The sequence below is a fragment of the Arvicanthis niloticus genome, chromosome 2 (genome assembly GCF_011762505.2).
Source record: "Arvicanthis niloticus isolate mArvNil1 chromosome 2, mArvNil1.pat.X, whole genome shotgun sequence".
NCBI classification, from domain to species: Eukaryota; Metazoa; Chordata; class Mammalia; order Rodentia; family Muridae; genus Arvicanthis; species Arvicanthis niloticus.
In genome coordinates, this window is record NC_047659.1 from 26,817,459 (window position 1) to 26,837,461 (window position 20,003).

At 43.8% G+C, this 20,003-nt stretch overlaps 1 protein-coding gene across 1 annotated transcript in view; it reads left to right on the forward strand.

Moving 5' to 3' along the window:
• Positions 1–3,311: 3,311 nt before the first annotated feature.
• The window catches only part of Kif5c (kinesin family member 5C), a 157,050-nt gene continuing 140,358 nt past the window's right edge, over positions 3,312–20,003 (forward strand). The window contains exon 1 of the mRNA XM_034494594.1: positions 3,312–3,815. Within this exon, the coding sequence (XP_034350485.1) occupies positions 3,690–3,815 (126 nt within the window). The 5' untranslated portion in view covers positions 3,312–3,689. The remainder of the gene's footprint in view (positions 3,816–20,003) is intronic.

Below are 20,003 nucleotides of genomic sequence, written 5' to 3' on the forward strand. Positions count from 1 at the left end.
TTTGTACTTTTTCAGAGAAAGTCTATTCAATTCCTTTGGCAACTTTTTTTTTTTTTAATTAAACTTATTTGGTTTTGGTTGTGAGTTGCGGGAGTTCTTTTTATATATTCTGTATATATAATAACCTGTATCATGTATATCATTTACAAATTCTTTTGTTCTGCACATTGTTTTTGTTGTTGTTGTTATCATTCTTTACTTCATAAAGGTTGTAAGTTATGTTTAATGTCTTTATTTTATCTATGCATGGTGTGTGTGTGTGTGTCAGCTATGGTGCTCCTGTGGAGGTCTAAGAATGACTCTCAGAAGTCAGTTCTCTCCTTCTACCAGTGTGAGTGAGTGAGTGAAAGGGGTTGCATTCTTGTTATTAAGGTGACAGCTGGTCTTTACCCACTGAGCCATCTCGCCAGGCTCCAAAGTTTACATTTTTCACGTATTTAAGCTTATTAAATTTTCTCATTATTCTGAAGACTTTCATTTTTTTTTCTTAAATCCTACTTGGTCCATTTTCTCAGACACATTGAACATTTTATTTTCTGTTTCTCGTGACCTCTTAAATGGGATTCATCTAATAACCTCCTTGGTAAAAGTTCACTTTATAAGTCTTAGCAATTGGGAACTGACAACTAATATTATTTGCTTGGTTAAGAGATGGTTGAATAGATGAATTAATGAGTAAAGAGGGAGCCCATCGGCACATGACTGGATCTCTGTGTATCCTGAGTTATTCATAGCTCGGACACTCTGAGTGTACGTAGAGTTCTGTGCATCCTCTATGGAGTGCAAAGAAACTAGTAAGGTTGGCATCACTGGTATACAGAGTTTTAGTTTTGTTTCTGTTGCTGTAACAATCTGAGGTTGGGTGTCTGATAAAACTTAGTTTGAATGATCTCATAAATCTGGGATTGCTTGTCTCTGGCTTCTGGTGAGGACAGTTTGTTGCTTCATACCTGGTGGACAACCAAAAGAAGCATCTGTGGGTACGATCACACAGGGAATGAAAGAGAGAACCAGAAGGAGAGCAGAGGACGTTGAAAGTGGTTAGTAATAAACATTCTCATGGTAACTAATCTAGTATCATGGGAGCAAGGGCTTACTACCCGTGAAAAAGTTATGAACCCTTCTAATGAATGAATCACCTCTTAAACACCTCACTATCTCTCAACCAAATTTTGACACAGATTTCCCAAAGAACAAGTGGTCCATGAGCCAGAGCCTGAGACTTGCTTAGTGAGACATAGGTGAGAAAGCAGCACCAGAGATTTCTTCCCCTCTAGATTAGCTGAGCCAAGGAGAGAACAATCAAATTGCTATTGCCGGCAATGGTTTAGAATGTTCACTTCAGTGGCTCTGTCTTCTCAGGTAGGCAGGAAACTTGTATTCCTGGGTACAACTAGATGTGTGCAGTAGATACATTTCTAAAATTAAAGAAGTTGTTATTTACAATCATTTATTTAGTACTCAGTAAGAACAACACTACCTAAGATGCTTTACCATACTAAACACACTACAAGTAATATTGCTGTTAATTTGTTAAAAAAAAAAAAAAAAAAGAAAACCTGTGAGGCAATATTGGTATTCTAATGCCGTAGAATAGGGAACAGAGTCTGAAGGAAGGTAAATCTCTTGCCACAGGGGCAGAGGAAGGACTCATGTTCGGCTGAGTTCCCCATCAGCGTGCTTCCTACTCTGCACTCCGAATTCGAGTGGAGCAAAGGCCATGAGGAATTCACCGTTTAGATGTAGTGATACAGAGGATGCTTGGGCAGTAAGTAAGGACAACCAGCTGCAGGCCATCAGGGAAAATCTTCTGAAGAAAGAGTCCTGGGGTTGAACATTTAGTGTTGACAAAGTCCAATGGACACCAGCTATTGGCCAATGCATTCTCGTGGGAGGTGGGAATGCACCAGGTTTCTTTCAAGAACCTTCATACCACGAGGTTCCTTCATAGAGTTACAAAGTCTTTGACTCTAGGTTACTGTGCTAGAGGTAGATGCTAGGCTAATCCCAGGCCATTCATAGACCCACCCATCTATCCTTATCTAAACTGGAGAGTGACATCCACAAGCTGTTGGCATTGATAGGTGGGGATGGATTTTGAGTAAGAACAAGGTCAGTACAGAGACCGTGGTCCCTAAGGCAGTTCCAGTGTCGGCCAGTTCTCTGGCGTGGCTGTTGAGTAGCTTCTTAAATAAATTAGCAAGACAAGTTGTATTCTGCTAAGTTCTGCATTTGTTTCAGCGGCTTTGGCCGTGTTCCATATCAACTTTCGCAGGGCCTCCAAGATGCTTACTTACTGATGGATGGGAATGGGCCAGTTTGGCAGAGCAAATGGCCCCGGAGCAAGTATCAGAAACAAAGCAGGACAAGTGCAATTGGAGAAGTCACAAGAAGTTTGGTGTCTGTTAGACTGTAAACATTATCGGAGAGGAGGGAGCCTCAGTAGGTAGAGGGAACTGTGACTCTGAGAACCTGGACTTGTCTTCTATACATTCTGTTCATTTCTGCAGGATTCCAAACATAGTTAGAAATTGATCTGTGATTAGTTGTAACTGAGAGGTCCTGTTTTCTTTTTCCCTTTTTTGTTGTTGTTGTTCGTTCGTTTGTTTTTTGTCCCAAGTTGCCTTCTGAATGCTGGGATTCAAGCATGCACTGCCACTCGATGATGCTGAGATGTTCCTGACACAGGACAAAAGAGAGAGAGAGAGAGAGAGAGAGAGAGAGAGAGAGAGAGAGAGAGAGAGAGAGAGGAAAAAAAGGAAAAGAAAACCAGCTTCAATCCTCACACTCTGAAGTAGCATGCTAAATACGTGGGTGTGTGAATGTGTTTTCTGACTTAGTTTTGCGGTCATAAAATCCTTGATTTTGATCAGATATGAACTGTTAAGAATGACCTATGTTGAAGCATTGCCGTTATAACTGGCTTCCATGCAAATCTCATTTTTTCCCCTGCTTTCCTTAGAACTCTTGATAAAACTCTACAACACAGGGAAACACTCTGTGGCTCTTTAGTTGTATACTGTTGATAAGTTTTTTTTTTCCAGGAAAAGATGTGACCTGTTTTTTGTTTGTTTGTTTGTTTGTTTGTTTGTTTTTTAAGAGAGTTTAACTGGGAATATTAACTCTCACTCCCATTCTGTTCTTGGCTTGTGGAGCCCTATCAGTCTTGCAGTCTTGTAGTTCCTGGAGGAACTCACAAGCTAATCCAAGCCTTGCCCTCCTCTCACCTGCAGGTAGAGTGACTGACTACAAGTCCCGGGAAGCGCCGCGCTCACACCCAGAGTGAGGCGGATCTCTGCAGTGACGTCACCGTGCCGAGGCGGGGCAGAGGGGCGGGGCTGGAGGTGCCGGAGCGCTGTGGTGCTGATGCAGGATGGCTGAGCGCGCCGGAGCCCGGGAGGTCTGAGCCGGGCGGGGATTGCTCCCTGAGCATCGCCTAGTCCGCTCGCCGCGTGGTTGCGGGCAGGTGGGCCAGGGGCGCAGGACCGGGCTGGAGGTCAGCAGCAGGGCGGCCCTGTTCTCCTTCCCGGCGGCGCTGCCCGGCATCCAGCTCAGGCTTGCGATGACCTGCTGAGAAGCTTCGGGAGGCGGCCTAGCAGCGGGCAGCGGTTGGTTCGCGGCCTCCCCGGTGGCGCTGGCCAGCCGTGCCCCCCACCCCATCCCCGTGCTCCCTCCTGCCGCTGCCCGAGATGGCGGATCCAGCAGAATGCAGCATCAAAGTGATGTGCCGGTTCCGGCCCCTCAACGAAGCGGAGATCCTCCGCGGGGACAAATTCATCCCCAAATTCAAAGGCGAGGAGACGGTGGTGATCGGGGTAAGTGGCCTTGGTGTCTTGCCCCTCCTCCGGCTTTGCACCGTAGCCTGAGTGGAGATCTTCCGGACGCTACCTCGGGGCTGGGCTCGCGGGTAGACCCTGAGAAAGCCCTTGGCCGGTGACTCCCTCTCGGCGGTGGTGGTGGCTCGGGGTGGCGGGGGAGTGCGAGGTCCGCCATTGTTCGCGGGTGGGGGCACGGGTGGGCCTATTGTTCCCACTCTCGCCGCCGCGTGAGCAGTGTTTCGGCTTGCCAGCAAGTAGGGATGCCCAGGCCTTGGTCAAAGTGTATGCTCTACAACCCGCAGATGCACCCAGGCATTCCAGGGTTCGATTTGTCTCAAGACTTTAGTTTAAAAGGTAGGGAGGAAAGGCGCAAGAAAAACAAAATCTCCTGGGCCTCGCATAGGCGGTTTCACCTTGCTCCCTTGTGGAAGGTGAGGGGTGCTCTTGGCGTCTCTGGGCGGTCTCTCATGTTTCCTGCTTCCTATCACCCCAGTTGTCCTGGATTTGTGCTTTCTCTGCTGGACTCCCTCCTTCCCCCAACCAGATCCTTTCTCCCTAGTGTCTGCAGATAGCCTCATATGCTTCGTTCTAGATGGAGAGAAGATTCTAACTCCGCTAAGAGAGGGAGTTCCCAAATAACCCTTCTGTGTCAAGAGCAGAAGTTACTTAAGCAAATCCAGGGTCTCCGTTTGATCACCTTTCCCCACCTTCCCTCCCACATCGCTTCCTCCAACTTAGCTCCCTCTCTGCAGTCTGGCTGCCGGAAAGGGGAGGGAATACTCCCTTATAGTTCTTAAGGGAATGCACCAAAGGAAATAAACTAGTCTTGTCCGCGCCCCCTTTCTTAGCCTGCTCTCCCTAGAGTGTGTGGCCCATGGTGCCCTCTTTGTATACGAGCCGCGTGGAGAGAGATTGAGTTAATGTGAGCCTCTACGTCCCCACTGATACGTTCCTGGCATCCCGCTCCAGGCTGCTGATGCAGCCTTCCCGGCTCCAGCATTGATTAAGTGATGTCATCTCCATCACTGAGCATGCTCGGACTACCCCCTCCCCCCATTCCCCCAGTGACTGTTGTATTTAGGTCAAGTGATTGACAGGTGACAGCTTTCTGAGTGTATAGCTAGAGAACACCTAGCCCTTTTCAATCGTGAGCCCTGCGGTTCTTCACTCAGTCTGTCCCCAGCATCTTTGGCAAGGTTATCTGCTGCAGTCACTGCAAAGGTCTTGGACCAGCAGGTGCTTCTCACTGCTAGGCTTGTGTTTTCCACCATCGTGCATTAGAGGCTAAGTCTTGGCCTGGGGGCTTCATCTTGTATTTTGCTTAAGAAGGCGCCTCCTCCCACCCCCTGCAGAGTATGATCTCTTTCCTCTGGGTTTTCAGTTATAGGAAAAGGCATGCCTCTGAATACTCTGTGGATGGGCAGCCACTTTGATATCTGACCTATGGGGAGGGAGAGGGATTTCCTTTCCTTTGCTTAGGGTTAACTTGCAGAAAAGATGTATGCTACAATGATTGATGAAGTAATTCTATACTTAATGGCATATACGGGTTAGTGATATATCCATGGCCGACTGGAGCTAGGGTCACAACTCCTAGCCTGAGATCCCATCTTTGTCTGATCTGCTCTTTCCTCACTGAGGTGTGGTTCAAGCAGAGTGGCAGTTGCTAGGGACTTCTAGTCCCTCCCTCTTGGCTTGTAACAATTTTTAAAGGAAAAATTGCTCAGTGTCTGAAAATGTTCTGGTGACCTTGTGTTTTGTTTTATTTTGTTTGTTTGTTTGTTTTCTCTCCTGGTGTTTTAAAGGGTCTGAAGTCCTTCTCATACCTAGCTCTTCTTCACTCTCTGTCCTCTGTCTTCTCCCCCACCTTTCCCCTCTTCTTCGAGGACCAGTGAAGTAGAGTAATAAATCCACTGTTGTAAAGAAGAGATTCTTAACTTTAGTACTCTTACTATGTGTATATGCTTTTTTCCAGTCTATGTGTACACAAATAATACTAAGTTAAAACAAGCAGACACAAACATTTTAACAAAACGTTATGGGTGGGAATATATGTATCGCACTTAAATTGTAAGGTGTTTTTTTTGCTCATCCTATTACTTTAATTTACTGAAATAAAGCATCATATAGAAAAGCATTAACAATTATCCCGATGGCTTTTCAAAGAAACAGGCATTTTCGGAATCTTACAGATTTCTCCAGTGTAACCATCAGACCCCAACACCCCAGAGTAACAACATTCTGATTTCTGATATCACACATTAGTTTTGCTTGTTTTTCTCAGTGTTAAACCCTACAGTAGGTTGTCTGTTGTGTTTCTGTCAACAGCATTTTAACATTATGCTTGTCAAATTGGTCTTGTTTGTAGTGGTATTTCACCATATGAATATGCCTAAATTTACTTATTTCTTAGATATTTTTGAAGAGGGTCTAGCTTTGTAGTCCAGGCTGGCTTTGACCTCATGATCCTTCTGCTTTAGCCTTCACAATACTGGGCGTACAGGTGTGAGCCACCAAGCCCAGTGAGTATCTTTTGAGAGATAGTTGGCTTGCATCCATTTGGGGCTATTCTGGAGGGTGCTGCTATGAACCTTGCTGTGTATATCTTTTGTTTGATGAATACATAAACCAGACCACTCTGAAATAATAAGTGTGAAGATTTGTGTTGGCATGGCCTTAGGACCCTTCCCCTTACTAATTATCTATGCAGATGTAAATATAGCCTGTCAGCATGTGGAATGCCCCCAAGTTGACAGCAGCATGCGTGGCTCAATTTTGGGTAGAATTGATCTCAGTGGGTACATGGTAAGGATGTCCAAAGAATGTGGAACTGAGAATCTCCTAGAAATCTCACTCTCAGTCTCAGCAGACACAAGGAGGACATTGGTGGAGTTCCCTGTTCAGGTCAGAAACCTGGAAGTTCTTAGTTTTGAAGTAGAGTTTGCTTTTTTTTTTTTTTTTTTTTTTTTTTTTCCTTCCCCTTTAAAGTCCTGTTTAGTTCTTATTGAGTTGTACATCAAGAGAGAAAGATTGTCAGGTGGAATTTCTAGGTTTCCCTTTAAGGAAATGTACAGTCTTGGAAGAGTCTCTTTACCATCCGTGTGTTCTGTTCGGAGCTTTCATGTAAATCCTTCCTCCTCCACTGTTCCTCTGCCCTGACTTTCCCATCCACAAACCCTGTCTCTTTACTTGAAACGAATGGTATTGTAGTCATTGCTTTCCTGTTGCTGTAATAGAATGCCATGGCTAAAAACTTTCCCTAAGAGTTGATTTGGGCCCCTGGTTCCAGAGGGAGAGTCCATAATGGCAGGGGAGACGTGAGAGCAGACAGCTAGAGCAAGAAGCTGAGCTAGCACCTCCTCAAACACAAACTCAGGCAGAGAGAGCAAACCAGAAGTGAGAGTGAGGCTTTAACTGGCTCTCAAAGCCAGTCCCCAGTGACTACTTTGTCCAGCAAGGCCACACCTCCTAAAAGTTCCATAATCTCTCTAAATATCCCTTCCACCCAGAGACCAAATATTCAAATGTGAATATGTGAGGGTATAGGAGACATTTCTTATCCAAACCATTGCAGATATGTTTGTTTTGTATATGACCTCACATGTTTTCTCTTATATTATTCTTAGTTCGATTACATATGTAGTGATATTGTTAAGCTACTGTAGAGATGAGGACTATCTAGGTTTTACTCTAGGGCCTTATCCATAGATCGTATTGCAGTGTTTATTGATCTCTGTTAGCCTGGGAACCTTTAATATATTTTTTATTATATTACACACACACACACACACACACACACACACACACACACCGCCAGAGGTGTCTTCCTCAGTTGTTTCCCATCTTATTTTTTGAGGCAGGGTCTCTCAGGGAACCTGGAGTTTGCCCATCTGGCAGGACAGGCTGACCACAGAGACAAGTGCCTGCCGTTACACCTGCCTGCTTATGTGGGTACCAGGGGGTTTAAGTTAGATCTTAATGCTTGTGTAGTAGGCACTTTCCTGACTCAACTATCCTTCCAGTCTCTACTTCGTTATAGTAACTTACCTCACTGACTTAATTTTACAAACAGGATGTGGGAAATAGTTAAAGCAAACAAATGCTCTAAGAACATTCATTATACTTAAAGGGCTATAAAAAACTGGAGGAAAAATACTGTGTTCAGCTTGTTGAAAATTAGGAGAGCAACTGGCTCTGGTGCTGAGCCAGAGTGGGAGGGGACGGCTTATGACTAGAAAAGGTCCTTTTTCTTGTATCACATTAATTCTTCAGAGAAAATTACTGGCTTTAGAGGATTTCTCAGAGGACACCTTCATTATCTGCTGAAATCCTGGTGACTCATTCATTACTGGGGGCTCTGCCTCTCGGTTATGAAGCCCCTGTACTGATGGGAGATCTCTGGGTTGGCCAGTTTCTACTGGTTCTTTAGTACGGCCTTTTCCACCTTAGTTTCTTCCCGGGTATTTCTGTTTGCAGCCCTGAGAATGTAGGCCTTGCTACACCTGGCTGCTTCTCCCTGAGACAGTGTCATCTCTGAGAGTCTTGGAGTCAGTCACAAACCCAGAACAGGCCACGGGTGAGGAAAGAGACCTTGGGAACTAGGAGCTTGCATTAGCTTTCCACAGTTGATGGCCAGAAAGGGAAGGTACCTGACAGAGCCTGGAGATTAAGGTGTGAAGAGATGGGACAGTACTTGAGAATTTTTCTTTTGGTCTACTCTATTTATTGATCTTTTAAACTAGGAATTGAAAAACTATTCAGCACTAGAACTTTGTTAAGAATATTGTTTTGACTGAAAACAGTGTTTGATGTCACTTCCGTTAGGTTTAGTAGTAAGTTGCTGTGACTTTAGAGGCTTAGCATAACCCAGATATTTTGTCGGTTTACACAAGTCAGAAACCCAGTAGGTTGGGTGTTTTCTCCATTTTGAGTCTCTAAGAATCCAAGCCTGACTGCCGGTGGGGCAGTGCTCTGGCTGGAGGGTCCAGGCAGAAGCTTTAGCTTTGCTCACTCAAAATTGGTGGGAGAAGTCAGTGGTTTGTAGACCCACGCCATGATCATCTAAGATTTTCTTATCATGTTGTCAGATGATTAGTGTACTGGCTGGTTTTGTGTCAACTTGACAGAAGCTGGAGTTAACACAGAGAAAGGGGCCTCCCATGAGAAAATGCCTTCATGAGATGCAGCTGTAAGGTATTTTCTCAATTAGTGATCAAGGATGGGAGGGCCCATTGTGGGTGGTGCCATCCCTGGGCTGATGATCCTGGGTTCTATAAGAAAGCAACCTGAGCAAGCCAGGGGTAGCAAGCTTGTAAGCAGCACCCCTCCATGACCTCAGCATCAGCTCCTGCCTCCAGATTCCTGCCCTGTGAGTTCCTGTCTTGACTTCCTTTGGTGATAACAGCAATGTGGCAGTGTAAGCTGAATAAACCTTTTTATCCCCAACTTGCTTCTTGGTCATGATGTTTTGTGCATGAATACAATCCATGACTAAGACAGTTAGCAAGCTTAATTCTATGTACAAAGTCCCGTTTATCATATAACATTAACTTATATTGGGGTTAGGGAGTGTGGGCATCTTTGAGGAATATTAATCTGCCTACTATATAAACCTTACTAGGGTATAAAGTATTTTCATCAAAACAACAGCAACAACACACACACACACAGACTATTCACCCTTCTGTCACTCATTGGTTTTCCTCTCTGTAATTTTGCTTTTGCCAGGTTGTCATAAAATGTTAAATATCTTTTTGAATTTGGGTTTTTTTTCACTTAGCAACTCTTTGTGGTTTGCTTCTGTTGTATATATATCTATATATACATAGGTTTGTCACTATTTTGCATAATAACTTTTTATTGTGTATATGGACGAACCATGGTGCTTATTTCATTTGTCTTTTGAAGGGCATTTGGATTGTTTCCAGTTGGTGTGATTATGAAGAAAACCACTATAGGCTTTTGCATATAGATTTTGTGTGAGCATACATTTTTGTTTCTCTTGGTTGAATGCCCAGAAGTGGGATTGCTGTATCGTTTGGTAACTATATGTTTAATTCTGTAAGAAACTGCCAAAGTCTTTTTCAAAGAGGTTGGACCATTTTGCATTCCTGTCTAAAAGTGGTAACATTATAAGCCAAAGTTTTAAATAGCTTAGTCAGTCACTTTAAGTGCATGCTAAACTAGTAGCGTCTCAATGTATCAGCCCTTCATCTCCTGTGCTCTAAATTCAGAGATGTTTTTAGTTCCTGAAAGTAGATTAGTAATTTTCTATAAAAATGCCATGTAAGATCAGAGTGCACAAACTCAGGGGAGTAGTTATAAGCTGGCACACACTTTGCAGTGGGACTCACTATTCCCAGGGAGGAATACAGTTGGTGCTTCATAATATAAAGCTAAGTAGAGACAGCTGCAAAGTCGGGCAAAATTGAGTACGGACACTGTCATGGTTTGAATAGGTTCAGCTCTCATAGACTCAAGTGTTTGAATGCTTGGCCTATAAGGAGGTGTGGCCTTGTTGGAGGAAGTGTGTCATTGTGGGGGTGGCTTTGAGATCTCCTATGCTCAAGCCATGTCCAGTATCACATATGGTCTCCTTCCAATGCCTGTGGATCAAGATGTAGAACTCTCAGCTTCTTGTCATGCCACCATGCTTCCTATTGTGATGATAATGGACTGAACCTCTAAAACTATAAGCCAGTCCCAATTAAATGCGACAACATTTAACACTTTATAAGAGTTGCCTTGGTTACAGCAATAGAAACCCTAATGAAGACAAATACCCTAACTAGTAGAGAGAATTGTCTAAAAGGGTAATAGGCTAAACCGAACTGGTCATCATGTGGCACAAAGAAAATGCCCAGTGTTAATTATCTCCCAGGTTTCCTATCCCCTGTATAAATTCCCTCCTTTCCAGAGTTAGATTTGTTCCTGCAGGTTCTTGCGGTATTTGGCTCTCCTCTGAACACCCTTCTTGCATCTTAGACGTCCGTTCACCCCCTTCTTCTGCTTGAGTAGCCACTCTTCATCTTATTTGTGGAGGAAACTCATGCTCCATGTAGTTACAGGCTCTAGTAGCTGCTTCTTTATTTGAGGCGGTCATTCCCAACACAGCATGTCTGTGTGTCTTCCCCTGCCGCATTGTAAGTTCCTTGGGCAGAGGTTGCTTGTTTGTGTATTTATGTATTTGTCTACTTATTTGTTGAAGTGATTTTGTCTGCTTTACTGTAGTTTGCATAGACACTTTGTAAATGTATTCTGACTGAAGTTGTTCTTTCTCCCAGCTTGGCAGCGAGTCTGCATAATGCTGATATCTGCGTTTCTTTAAATAACGTGGGAATCACGATATTTAAAGGAGAGATTCCTCTGTCTACCTGCACTCATATGGCCCAACTCTGCATGTTAAGAATAATGTTTTCCACTCTCCATCCTCCCTGTTTAAAGTCTAACACTCCCCTATGCTTCCCCGTGATCCTTGCCTCATGTTTCACCTGTGTCTTATTAAAAAAAAAAAAAGAAAGAAAGAAAGAAAGAAAAGAAAAGAAAAGAAAAAGGGAGGGCCTGCTTCCAAATGGTTTCTCTTGAGGTAAAAAAAAAAAAAAAAAAAGTTTCCCAGATGGGTCCAATTCCATCTTATTTCTTTCTTTTTCAAACAATTAAAAAAAAATCTTATTTTTGTGGCTGAGAAAGTACACTTCTTATCCATTTATTGCACATCAACTAAATTTCTTTTAGTAGAAATTGTTACACACGTTTGTGATCATTTGTAAATACGGAGAGACTGGGAGCGAACAGATGAAATCCATTCTAGTGTCTCGAGCCCCAAACATATGTGGTCAGCCTGGGAGGGACGCCCAGATCTGCCATCTCTTAGCGTGGAAATTGGCTAGCCTCTACTGAGTTCCGGCTTCCTCAGTTGGAAGACAGCGATGGCAGCAGTTCTCTTTGGGAGTAGCATGGTGTGAGGTACTTAATCCACAGACTCAGAGGCTGGTATTGAACAAGCATTCAGAAATCATTTCCTATATGGGACAACTAGTGGCTGCTTCTCTGTACTCCCATGGGACTCACTCACCTTGGGAAACCACAGGTTTTTCAGAGCTTCTTGGTGTCTGCAGGAGGGACCCAGATGCTTCTGTGAGTTATCTCACTGGCCCAGCCTCTCCCCTTCCTCCAGTGGCTCTCAATCTTCCAAATGCTATGGCCCTTTAATACAGTGGTGACCCCCAACCATAACATTGTTTTCATTGCTATTCATAACTCTAATTTTGCTACTGTTATGAATTGTGATGTGAATGTCTTTGTTTTCCCATGGACTCTGGGGGCTATGACCCACAGATTGAAAACCTCCTTCCAATTCATGTTCCAGCTGTGTTGTGTCCTGTCTCAGTGACCCCCTCCCCATCCCCTACTTCCAGCTTCTTACACCTTCATGCTCCAGAGACTGCCTCCATAGCTTCCCTGCAAGCATCTAATCCCCTTTGCTTCTGCTCCTTCAGCGCTTCCTTGGGTACTCTGACCAGCCCTCCTTTCCTATTCCTGTCAGTAAGGTAGGGTTAGCCCTTTCCCTATATTTTCCCAGTCAGGCGCAATACCTACTTTTCTCCCATTGGGCTGAAAACCATACGAATGCCAGGAAAGCATGCTTTTTCATTCTGTTCTCAAGACTGGGAATGGTGCCAGGAACAGAGATGTTCAGCAAGATGTCCGTGCAAAGGAGCCCCTCTTGCCAACCTGAGCCTGTGCTTATTTTCTTGGGACACAATCCTGACTTCTCTGGTTTTGGAAACACGTCTCTCCTGCCTTAGCTACAGCCATGGTTTTGTTATTATCATCGTAACAATATGAATAGCTTTTCTCTGACCTGGGTGTGGTGGGGACCCACTTGCAATCCAAGAACCTATGAGGCTGAGGCAGGAACATCTTCTCCAGCCTGGGCTGCATAGTGAGATTCTATTACAGAAAGAAAAAAAATTAGTTTTTAATAGTTTTCAAGGGTGCTTTTAAAATATATGCTCACTGAAAAATGTCAGATCATGAAAATCATGAAGGCAGCAAAAATAGCTCGTTGTCACTGAGCAGGAAATACCAGTTAACATTTCCCTGTGAATGCCTCTTCTTCCTGTATATTTGATTTTAAAACAGATTCTGTTTTATAGTGTGTATTCTGGAATCCAGCTTACTAAGTGGCATGCTTCAGACATTTGCATTTTGAAGACTGTGTATGATTTCAGTGTTTTCTAATCAATTAACTGCTTTGAACTGAGGGGTTTTCTCCATTTCCACCCATTATAAATGGATGTTATTCATCTGCCCAGTTATTTTGGTAAAGTATATTTCTAGAGTTGAGATTGTGGCACTGGTTAGCTCTGACTCTAGTGCATCCTCAGTCTGTGGAAGGAGCAGCTCGGGGATGGAGAATCTTGTCCTGTGTCTTATAGTCTCACTTCCCTGCTTGTCCTGTGGAATTGCTGCCAGTTTGTCTCATCAGGCAGTCCTGTCTGTGCTAAATTAAATTTTTACCAGAGCATGTCTTCGTCATGCACTGTTAACCCCTAGATCCAGAGTGCGGCACTGTCTTCAGATTTTCAGTGTGAACCACTGGGGTTTGTAGCAGGCCTCTCCTCATTTTCAATATCCCAGAAGATGCTGTTTCTTCCAGGTGATCAAAAGCTAAATCTTTCTCTTGAGGTAGACAGAGATTGTAGTCTTAAAGACAAATAGGATGGTTGTACCTAGCCTTCTTGTGCTGACATTGGATACTCTGTGATAGCTCTGGGAAGTGGGGCACTGAGTAGGGATTAAATACTCTTCTCAGAAAGGCCTTAGGAAGAGGACCTTAGTTTCTTTTTTCCTTGGTCACTAGCTAATATATATATATATATAAAAAAAAAAAAAAAAAAAAAAACAGTAACAATTCAAATGTACATCAGAGAGGAAGGAATGAACAGGTACACTCCTAGGTGCTCCAGGACCAGGCTTAACCATCGTCACCAAATAGCCAATTCCCCCACCCTCACAGCCTCTCCTAACCTTTCCCATATTCTCTAAATTCCTTTAGTATAGAAATCTTGAGTTTCATGTAAACTGATCCCCAAACTTTAGTACAAATCTCTAAAAAGTCAGGACCCGTTAATGTAACTCAAAACACCACAGTAACTAAAATACTACTAGTGATTCCCCACTGACAAGCACCCATTGGCTCATAAATTCTTCTGAAAGTGAGCTTGGATTGGATTGGCAGGTACTGTTGAGTCCACTGGGGAGAGAGAAATGTTCTTGCCATGCTCACCTTGAAACAAGTAGGGGTTCGACTGGGATCCAGCCCTTGTGGAGGTAGGAACAGGCACCCAGCGATGAGGGCTCGTCAAGGTTCCAGAACTAGCTCTGCCAACATTATCCTTTCTGATCAAGCAAGGGTGGTGCTTCCTTTTCACAAGGCACCTGAAAAAGCTCCACACTCTGTGACTGTGCCTTGCTGCTTGCTGCACACTCCCTGGTTTGAGTCAGCTTGCGGAATCGCCAGGGACAGGCAAATGCATGCCGTTTGTCTTCCAACCACGATGCTCAGCCTGGTTTGATCAGCGATTTGAAGAGGTTCTTTCTGGTGTGTTTGGGAGATTTTCATCTTATCTTTTCATCCTTGGTGTGAATTGGATATTGGGGAAACACATTTTCAGGGGGTGAAGTGGTTATTTGAGAACAAAATTTGGTGCAGCACATAAAGAAAATAGTTCAGTAGTTTCCGTCTTTTTTTTTTTCATTAAAAGACAAGAAAAATGGAGAAAAACAAATTCAGATACTTTATGTTTTGACACTTTGCAGGATAGGTTCTGAGGAGCTGCAGACCAATAATATTATTTTAGAAGCATTTTCTATGAAGATCTTGGTTCCATAGCACTGGACTGACAAGCCTCAGGGACCTGTCCCAGGTTCCATACTGGCCTCCCTCCAGTTCTTTTCTTGCCCTTCACCTCTGGAGAAGCCCAGAGCTGTCTGCTTAAATCTCTGGGGAGGGTGTTCTGTAGTTTTCCTCAAAGCCTGTCTGGAACCTTGCTTCTCAGAGGTTATTGATTCCCACCTAGGAACTGGGGCAGAAAACTGCTGCCTCTGACATCAGAAACTTGGTAGATTCGCCGGGGGAGGGGCTTTATTTCTCCTATAGCTGCCATCTACTGCAAAGAGAGGGACAGATGCCCATCTGATTGGCCGGTGTCTAGGCCTCTCTTAGATTTCATCTGAAGAGCTAAGGTTCTGAATCAGTACTTTGTTTCTTGTCTTTGACTTCTGTGATAAACTGAGGTAAACTGACCTTTGCAGGGTCTAGCTTTTTTTTTTTTTTTTTCTTTCTCCTTGTTAAGTGGCAGTCAGAACTCACAAATTCCAGGCCCAGCTGAGTTGTCTCAAGTTCCTGCAGGCTTGGACATCAGGGGAGTAGGGTGGTGGGGTGAGAAAAGGAGGGTTTAATCCTCGTCACTTGACCTTGAGTTTTGTGCCTGTGTTGGGATGGTCCTACCTAGGCCATGACACATACTGTGTGTGTCATGGGATGCCTGGGGGACAAACCCAGTGGACAGGTGAAGTAAAGGTGGGGCTGACTTTTAAAGGGGAGTGTGGTATTCTTGGATTGCTGTTGCTAATGCCATCGCTATCCATTGAATTCATGATACCATACAACAAGTTCATGTTTATAATATATGTGAGAGAAACATTAGCTTTAAAAGAAAAATGTGTAGCTCTTTAGAAAGTACTAAACAAAACAGTAAACCAGTTACCTGTTTAGACAAGTAGGAAGCAACATTCTGTGTATTCTGTCCTAGACAAACAGAAGTTACTTGTACATGCGCTTACTGAATTTCTATGGTAAACACGGCTCTTGGCAAAGGCTTCCTTCAAGATTTATTTTATATGTTTTTCTGATCTATATATTAAATATCTAGATATTTGTCCAAAAACATCTGCAAAGGTGAAAATAGATACCTGGTCGTCACTTTCTAGCCCTGGTGGGGGGCAGGGAAAGGTGAGCTCTGGTCTCTCTGGCTGGGTAGTCTAGAATCCTGTGACTCTAGGCTCAGTTAAAAGACTGTCTCAGAAAATAAGATGGAGACAGAGCCCCAAAGGAAGATACTCTGAGATTATCTCTGGCTTTAACACACACAAATGATTTCGTGCACCTGTTCCCCCATCCCCAAAGTCTATATAAACCAAATCTAAAGTAGTACCAAGTAGATTATGTGGAATTTGATGTTAAATTATCACCCAAAAATGTTCCCATTTTTAAAGAGGTGTTTTTTTTTTGTTGTTTGTTTTGTTTTGTTTTGTTCTTGTCTGAGCTGCCCAGTCTGATAGCCACTGGTCACATTTGGTCTATTGAGCAACTTGAAATATGGCTCGTCGACGTTGGGATGTTTGGTAGTTGCAAAATATATACCAGACATCGAAGAGTTAGTATCAATAAAACAGCACTTCCCTCAACCAAGCCAACAAACCCACAGTAAAAGACATCATTACCATGGATAAGAGCCATTACACACTGCAGGGATATTTTGGATGGAATGAGTTTGACGTCAGTTTTGCTTTATGGAGGTGTGACTAATACGACATTTTAAACTGCACCTGGGTCTAGCATTAGTTCTCTTGGGTAACACTGCCCTAGCGTTTAGGTAGTGTTACAATTCTACATTCACAGGATGTAGCTCCTCTCCAGTGTATTGAGGGCCTACTACATACTCAGCTCAGGTAAACATTGTGAGCCCTGCCATCAACAGAAAGGAAGAATGAACCTTGTAAATACCTGTCCAGAGAAGTGGAAGCAAAGCCTTGAACACTTGGTTCTCCGTTGGGGACAGCAGGGGACCAACACTTTGCCCCTCATCTTGAGGAATCCACTTTGCAAATGTAAACTTGTCTCTAGTTACTTTGCAGTTCTCCGTAACGATTTTCTATATTCCAATCTGTAATCATCGGGGTCCCTTCCCTCCCATAATGCTGGGAGACTGAGGGTCACTTTTGAGAAGTCCTGGGCGCGGCAGCCCAACAGTGCCCCTATTAAGGACAAGATTTCTGGGGACTGGTGACTAACGGATGAAAGAGAATACCAACATGTGACTAGATCCCATGGATTCTAGGAAATGCCACCTTACTACCTTGCTTCCTGGCTCTGTGGTCAGCCCTACGTCAGCCTTGCAGCCAGTGTTTGGCAGGAACTCCAGGCCCAGGTCCTTGCCCATGCCCGTATATCTCCCGAAGCTTGGAGCACCTGGTCTTGCTTCTCCCGGAGACTTGCTTTCAATTTCCAGGCAAGAAGCATCACAGATTGGAATCTGCCCTGTTCCCTCTGTCATTGCGATGTCGAGGTCTCTGGTGTAGGAATGATGAGCTCTTTTGTCCTGGTGATGAATTTTCCATTAGCATGGTGACTTCTAATGAGGTCGCTCTGCCTAGTGGGATAAAAGCACCCATTAGGGATGTGGGGGACGCAGAGCTGGACTATAGTGTGAAGCCAAGGAAACCTTTTCTCACTCTCAGGTGCCTTTTCTTTGTTTGTGCATCTGTTGGAAGAGCTTGCCTTGAAGGTGAAGAAGGGCTACACAGCTCTTTGCAGGAATCTGATTCAGTGCTGAAAATCTACTCCCCTCCCCACCCCACCCAGGCCCCTGGTATCTGAATCAATGGAGAATTGATCGATCCTCTTTGTAAATGGTGGAAAACCACAACGAGGGCAATGCAGGCAGCACAATTAAAGAAGCCACAAAAATCATCACAAATTTGCCATTTAATATTTTTATCCTCCCTTCTCCCATTGGTTTGTTATTGTTAAAAAAAATGTTTACCAATCATGGATATACAAGTAGCCCATATTCCATGTGGTATAATACCTTCATGATGCTACTTTTCAGTGGTTGCTTAATGTCCACTGGGCTAACATAACGATTTGCTAACCGTCTGTGTATTTTGACACTGAATTCTTTGTCTTGCGCTTACTTTGATCGTAGTTGCCGAGCGGCTTTATGCATGGAGCTGTTTTCACTAGCTCAATTATTTCTACAGAATTTATTAACCAGAAGCAGATTTCATGGGTCCAGTTCGGGGGCGGGGGCACATAAGTCTGATCCTGTTAACTATCAGCCTATTGTTTTCCACAAAGGCTCCACTAATTCCTGCAGCCTTCAGGGATGTGTGACTGCCCCATCTGGCAGCAAATCTATTTCTGAAGTAAAGGAACTGAAACATTTGAAAGGGTGATTGGCTAGGACTTCGGTTAAACCATTACTTTAAAGTTTAGTAAATGGAGATCCAAACTAAACGGCGCTGAAGGAGATAAAGAGAAAAAAAGGTCAGAGTAAGTATTTTCCAGGGGAGGAAAGAAGGGCAGCTTCTTGAACTCCACGTTCAAAGGACAGCGAAGCTGCCAATGGCCACGCCTGGGAAGCTGGTGTGGAGGAAGCAGTGAGAGACTCAGACAGCAAGGTCTTCAAGTGGCCTTGAGGAAATGAAATTTGTCTAGGCCAACTTGTTTTACTCTTATGGCTTGTACCTGGGTTAGAAATAACTTCCACAAGACATTTCTTCAATGCTGCCTCCCTTGGCCCCTCAGCCTCCCAGGAAGAAGGATGCAATTAATATTTGCTTTCTATAATTTTATGGCTGATGGTATAATGTAGAACATCAATTTCCCCTTGGTCCCAAGTGACTTACACCTGTTGGATGCCTTTGACTTAATGTCAGAAGGATGAGCAAATCTCATTTAATCCAAGTAGCTGAGGGATCAAGTTGTTCTTTTTACTGGAGACTGTATATAGATCACCACAGTCCCAGAATTGCATGCCATAGTGTGTGCGTAACTGAGACACATTCCACGTAATGTTTTGCTCATGGTATCCGTGTACCTGGGAGGTTGCTGCATTGTGGCTGAGACTTGTCCAGTTCGGATCCGGTGTACGCTGTGGCTCCCCTACAATAGTAGCTTCAAACTATGTCTGTTGGCCTTTTCTCTTATTGTTAAGAACTAGAGATTGGACCCCACACCTTGTTCATTCTAGATAAATGCTTTCCCGCTGAGCTACCTTCCCCACATTTTGAGGGACGCAGGGTTTCTTCTTTTTCTATTTTGCGGGCATGTGCACACACGTGATGCATGTGTGCTTCCCTGTTTCAGGACCCACCTGGAAATACTCCTTAAGCAGTATTGTCCATTTCTCCACTGCTGCAGTTTGCTTCTAGACTGCTCTAGAAAAGCTTGTGTGTTAAGGATTACTTCTCGATGTGGCACTTTTAGGGGGATGGTAGAAACATTTAAGAGGAAGGACTTAATTAGAAGATCATAGGTCACTGGAGTGTGCCCTCAAAGAGGTCTGAGCCACACTGTATTCCGATCCTTTCCCTTGGCCATGTGCTGCCACCACCAGGACCAGTTGATGGACTTAACACCTTTAAAACCACGATCCAAAATAACTCTCTATCTAGTAAGAGAGATGAGCAAATACACAGGCACATTGGAACACACACACACACACACACACACACACAAGCAAAACTGACACTGAATAGTTTCACTGAAGATGAAACATAAGAATATAACAGATTTGGCAAAGTGGTTTCATTTCGCAAGTAATAAAAACTCTTTTGTACTGAATACATTCATATTGTTTTGAATTGAGTGTATTCAGATTCATTAAGCACAGGGGATGATTGCTATGAAATTATTTCCTTTTCTACTAAAACCTGGAAACCACACACAAACACCCCTCTCTTGGTTTGCAACATCCTAATCTTAAAAAAATTATTTTAATTTCAACTGAAAGGTGATTTCATAAAGGAAGATGAGACCAAGAAGCTCTAAATTGAAGACATTAATATAAATGAGCCACACTTAACATTCTGTTGATAGTCCTGTACTCTGAAAGAAAAATGTCTATAATTTACCTAAATTGCCTTGAGAAGAAAAGAATACAAACTTCCTCTTTTGGATGCCTGTCCCCGTGCTTCCCTCATAAGCAGGCAGTGCTCCCCTCATAAGCAGGCAGTGCTCCCCTCATAAGCAGACAGTGCTCCCCTCATAAGCAGCCAGTGCTTCCCTCATAAGCAGGCAGTGCTCCCCTCATCAGCAGGCAGTGGAGCCATTGAGTGCTGTTACAGCGCCTCACTTATTATCTTCATTCCCAAAGAGTGTGGGCTGATTTCAGC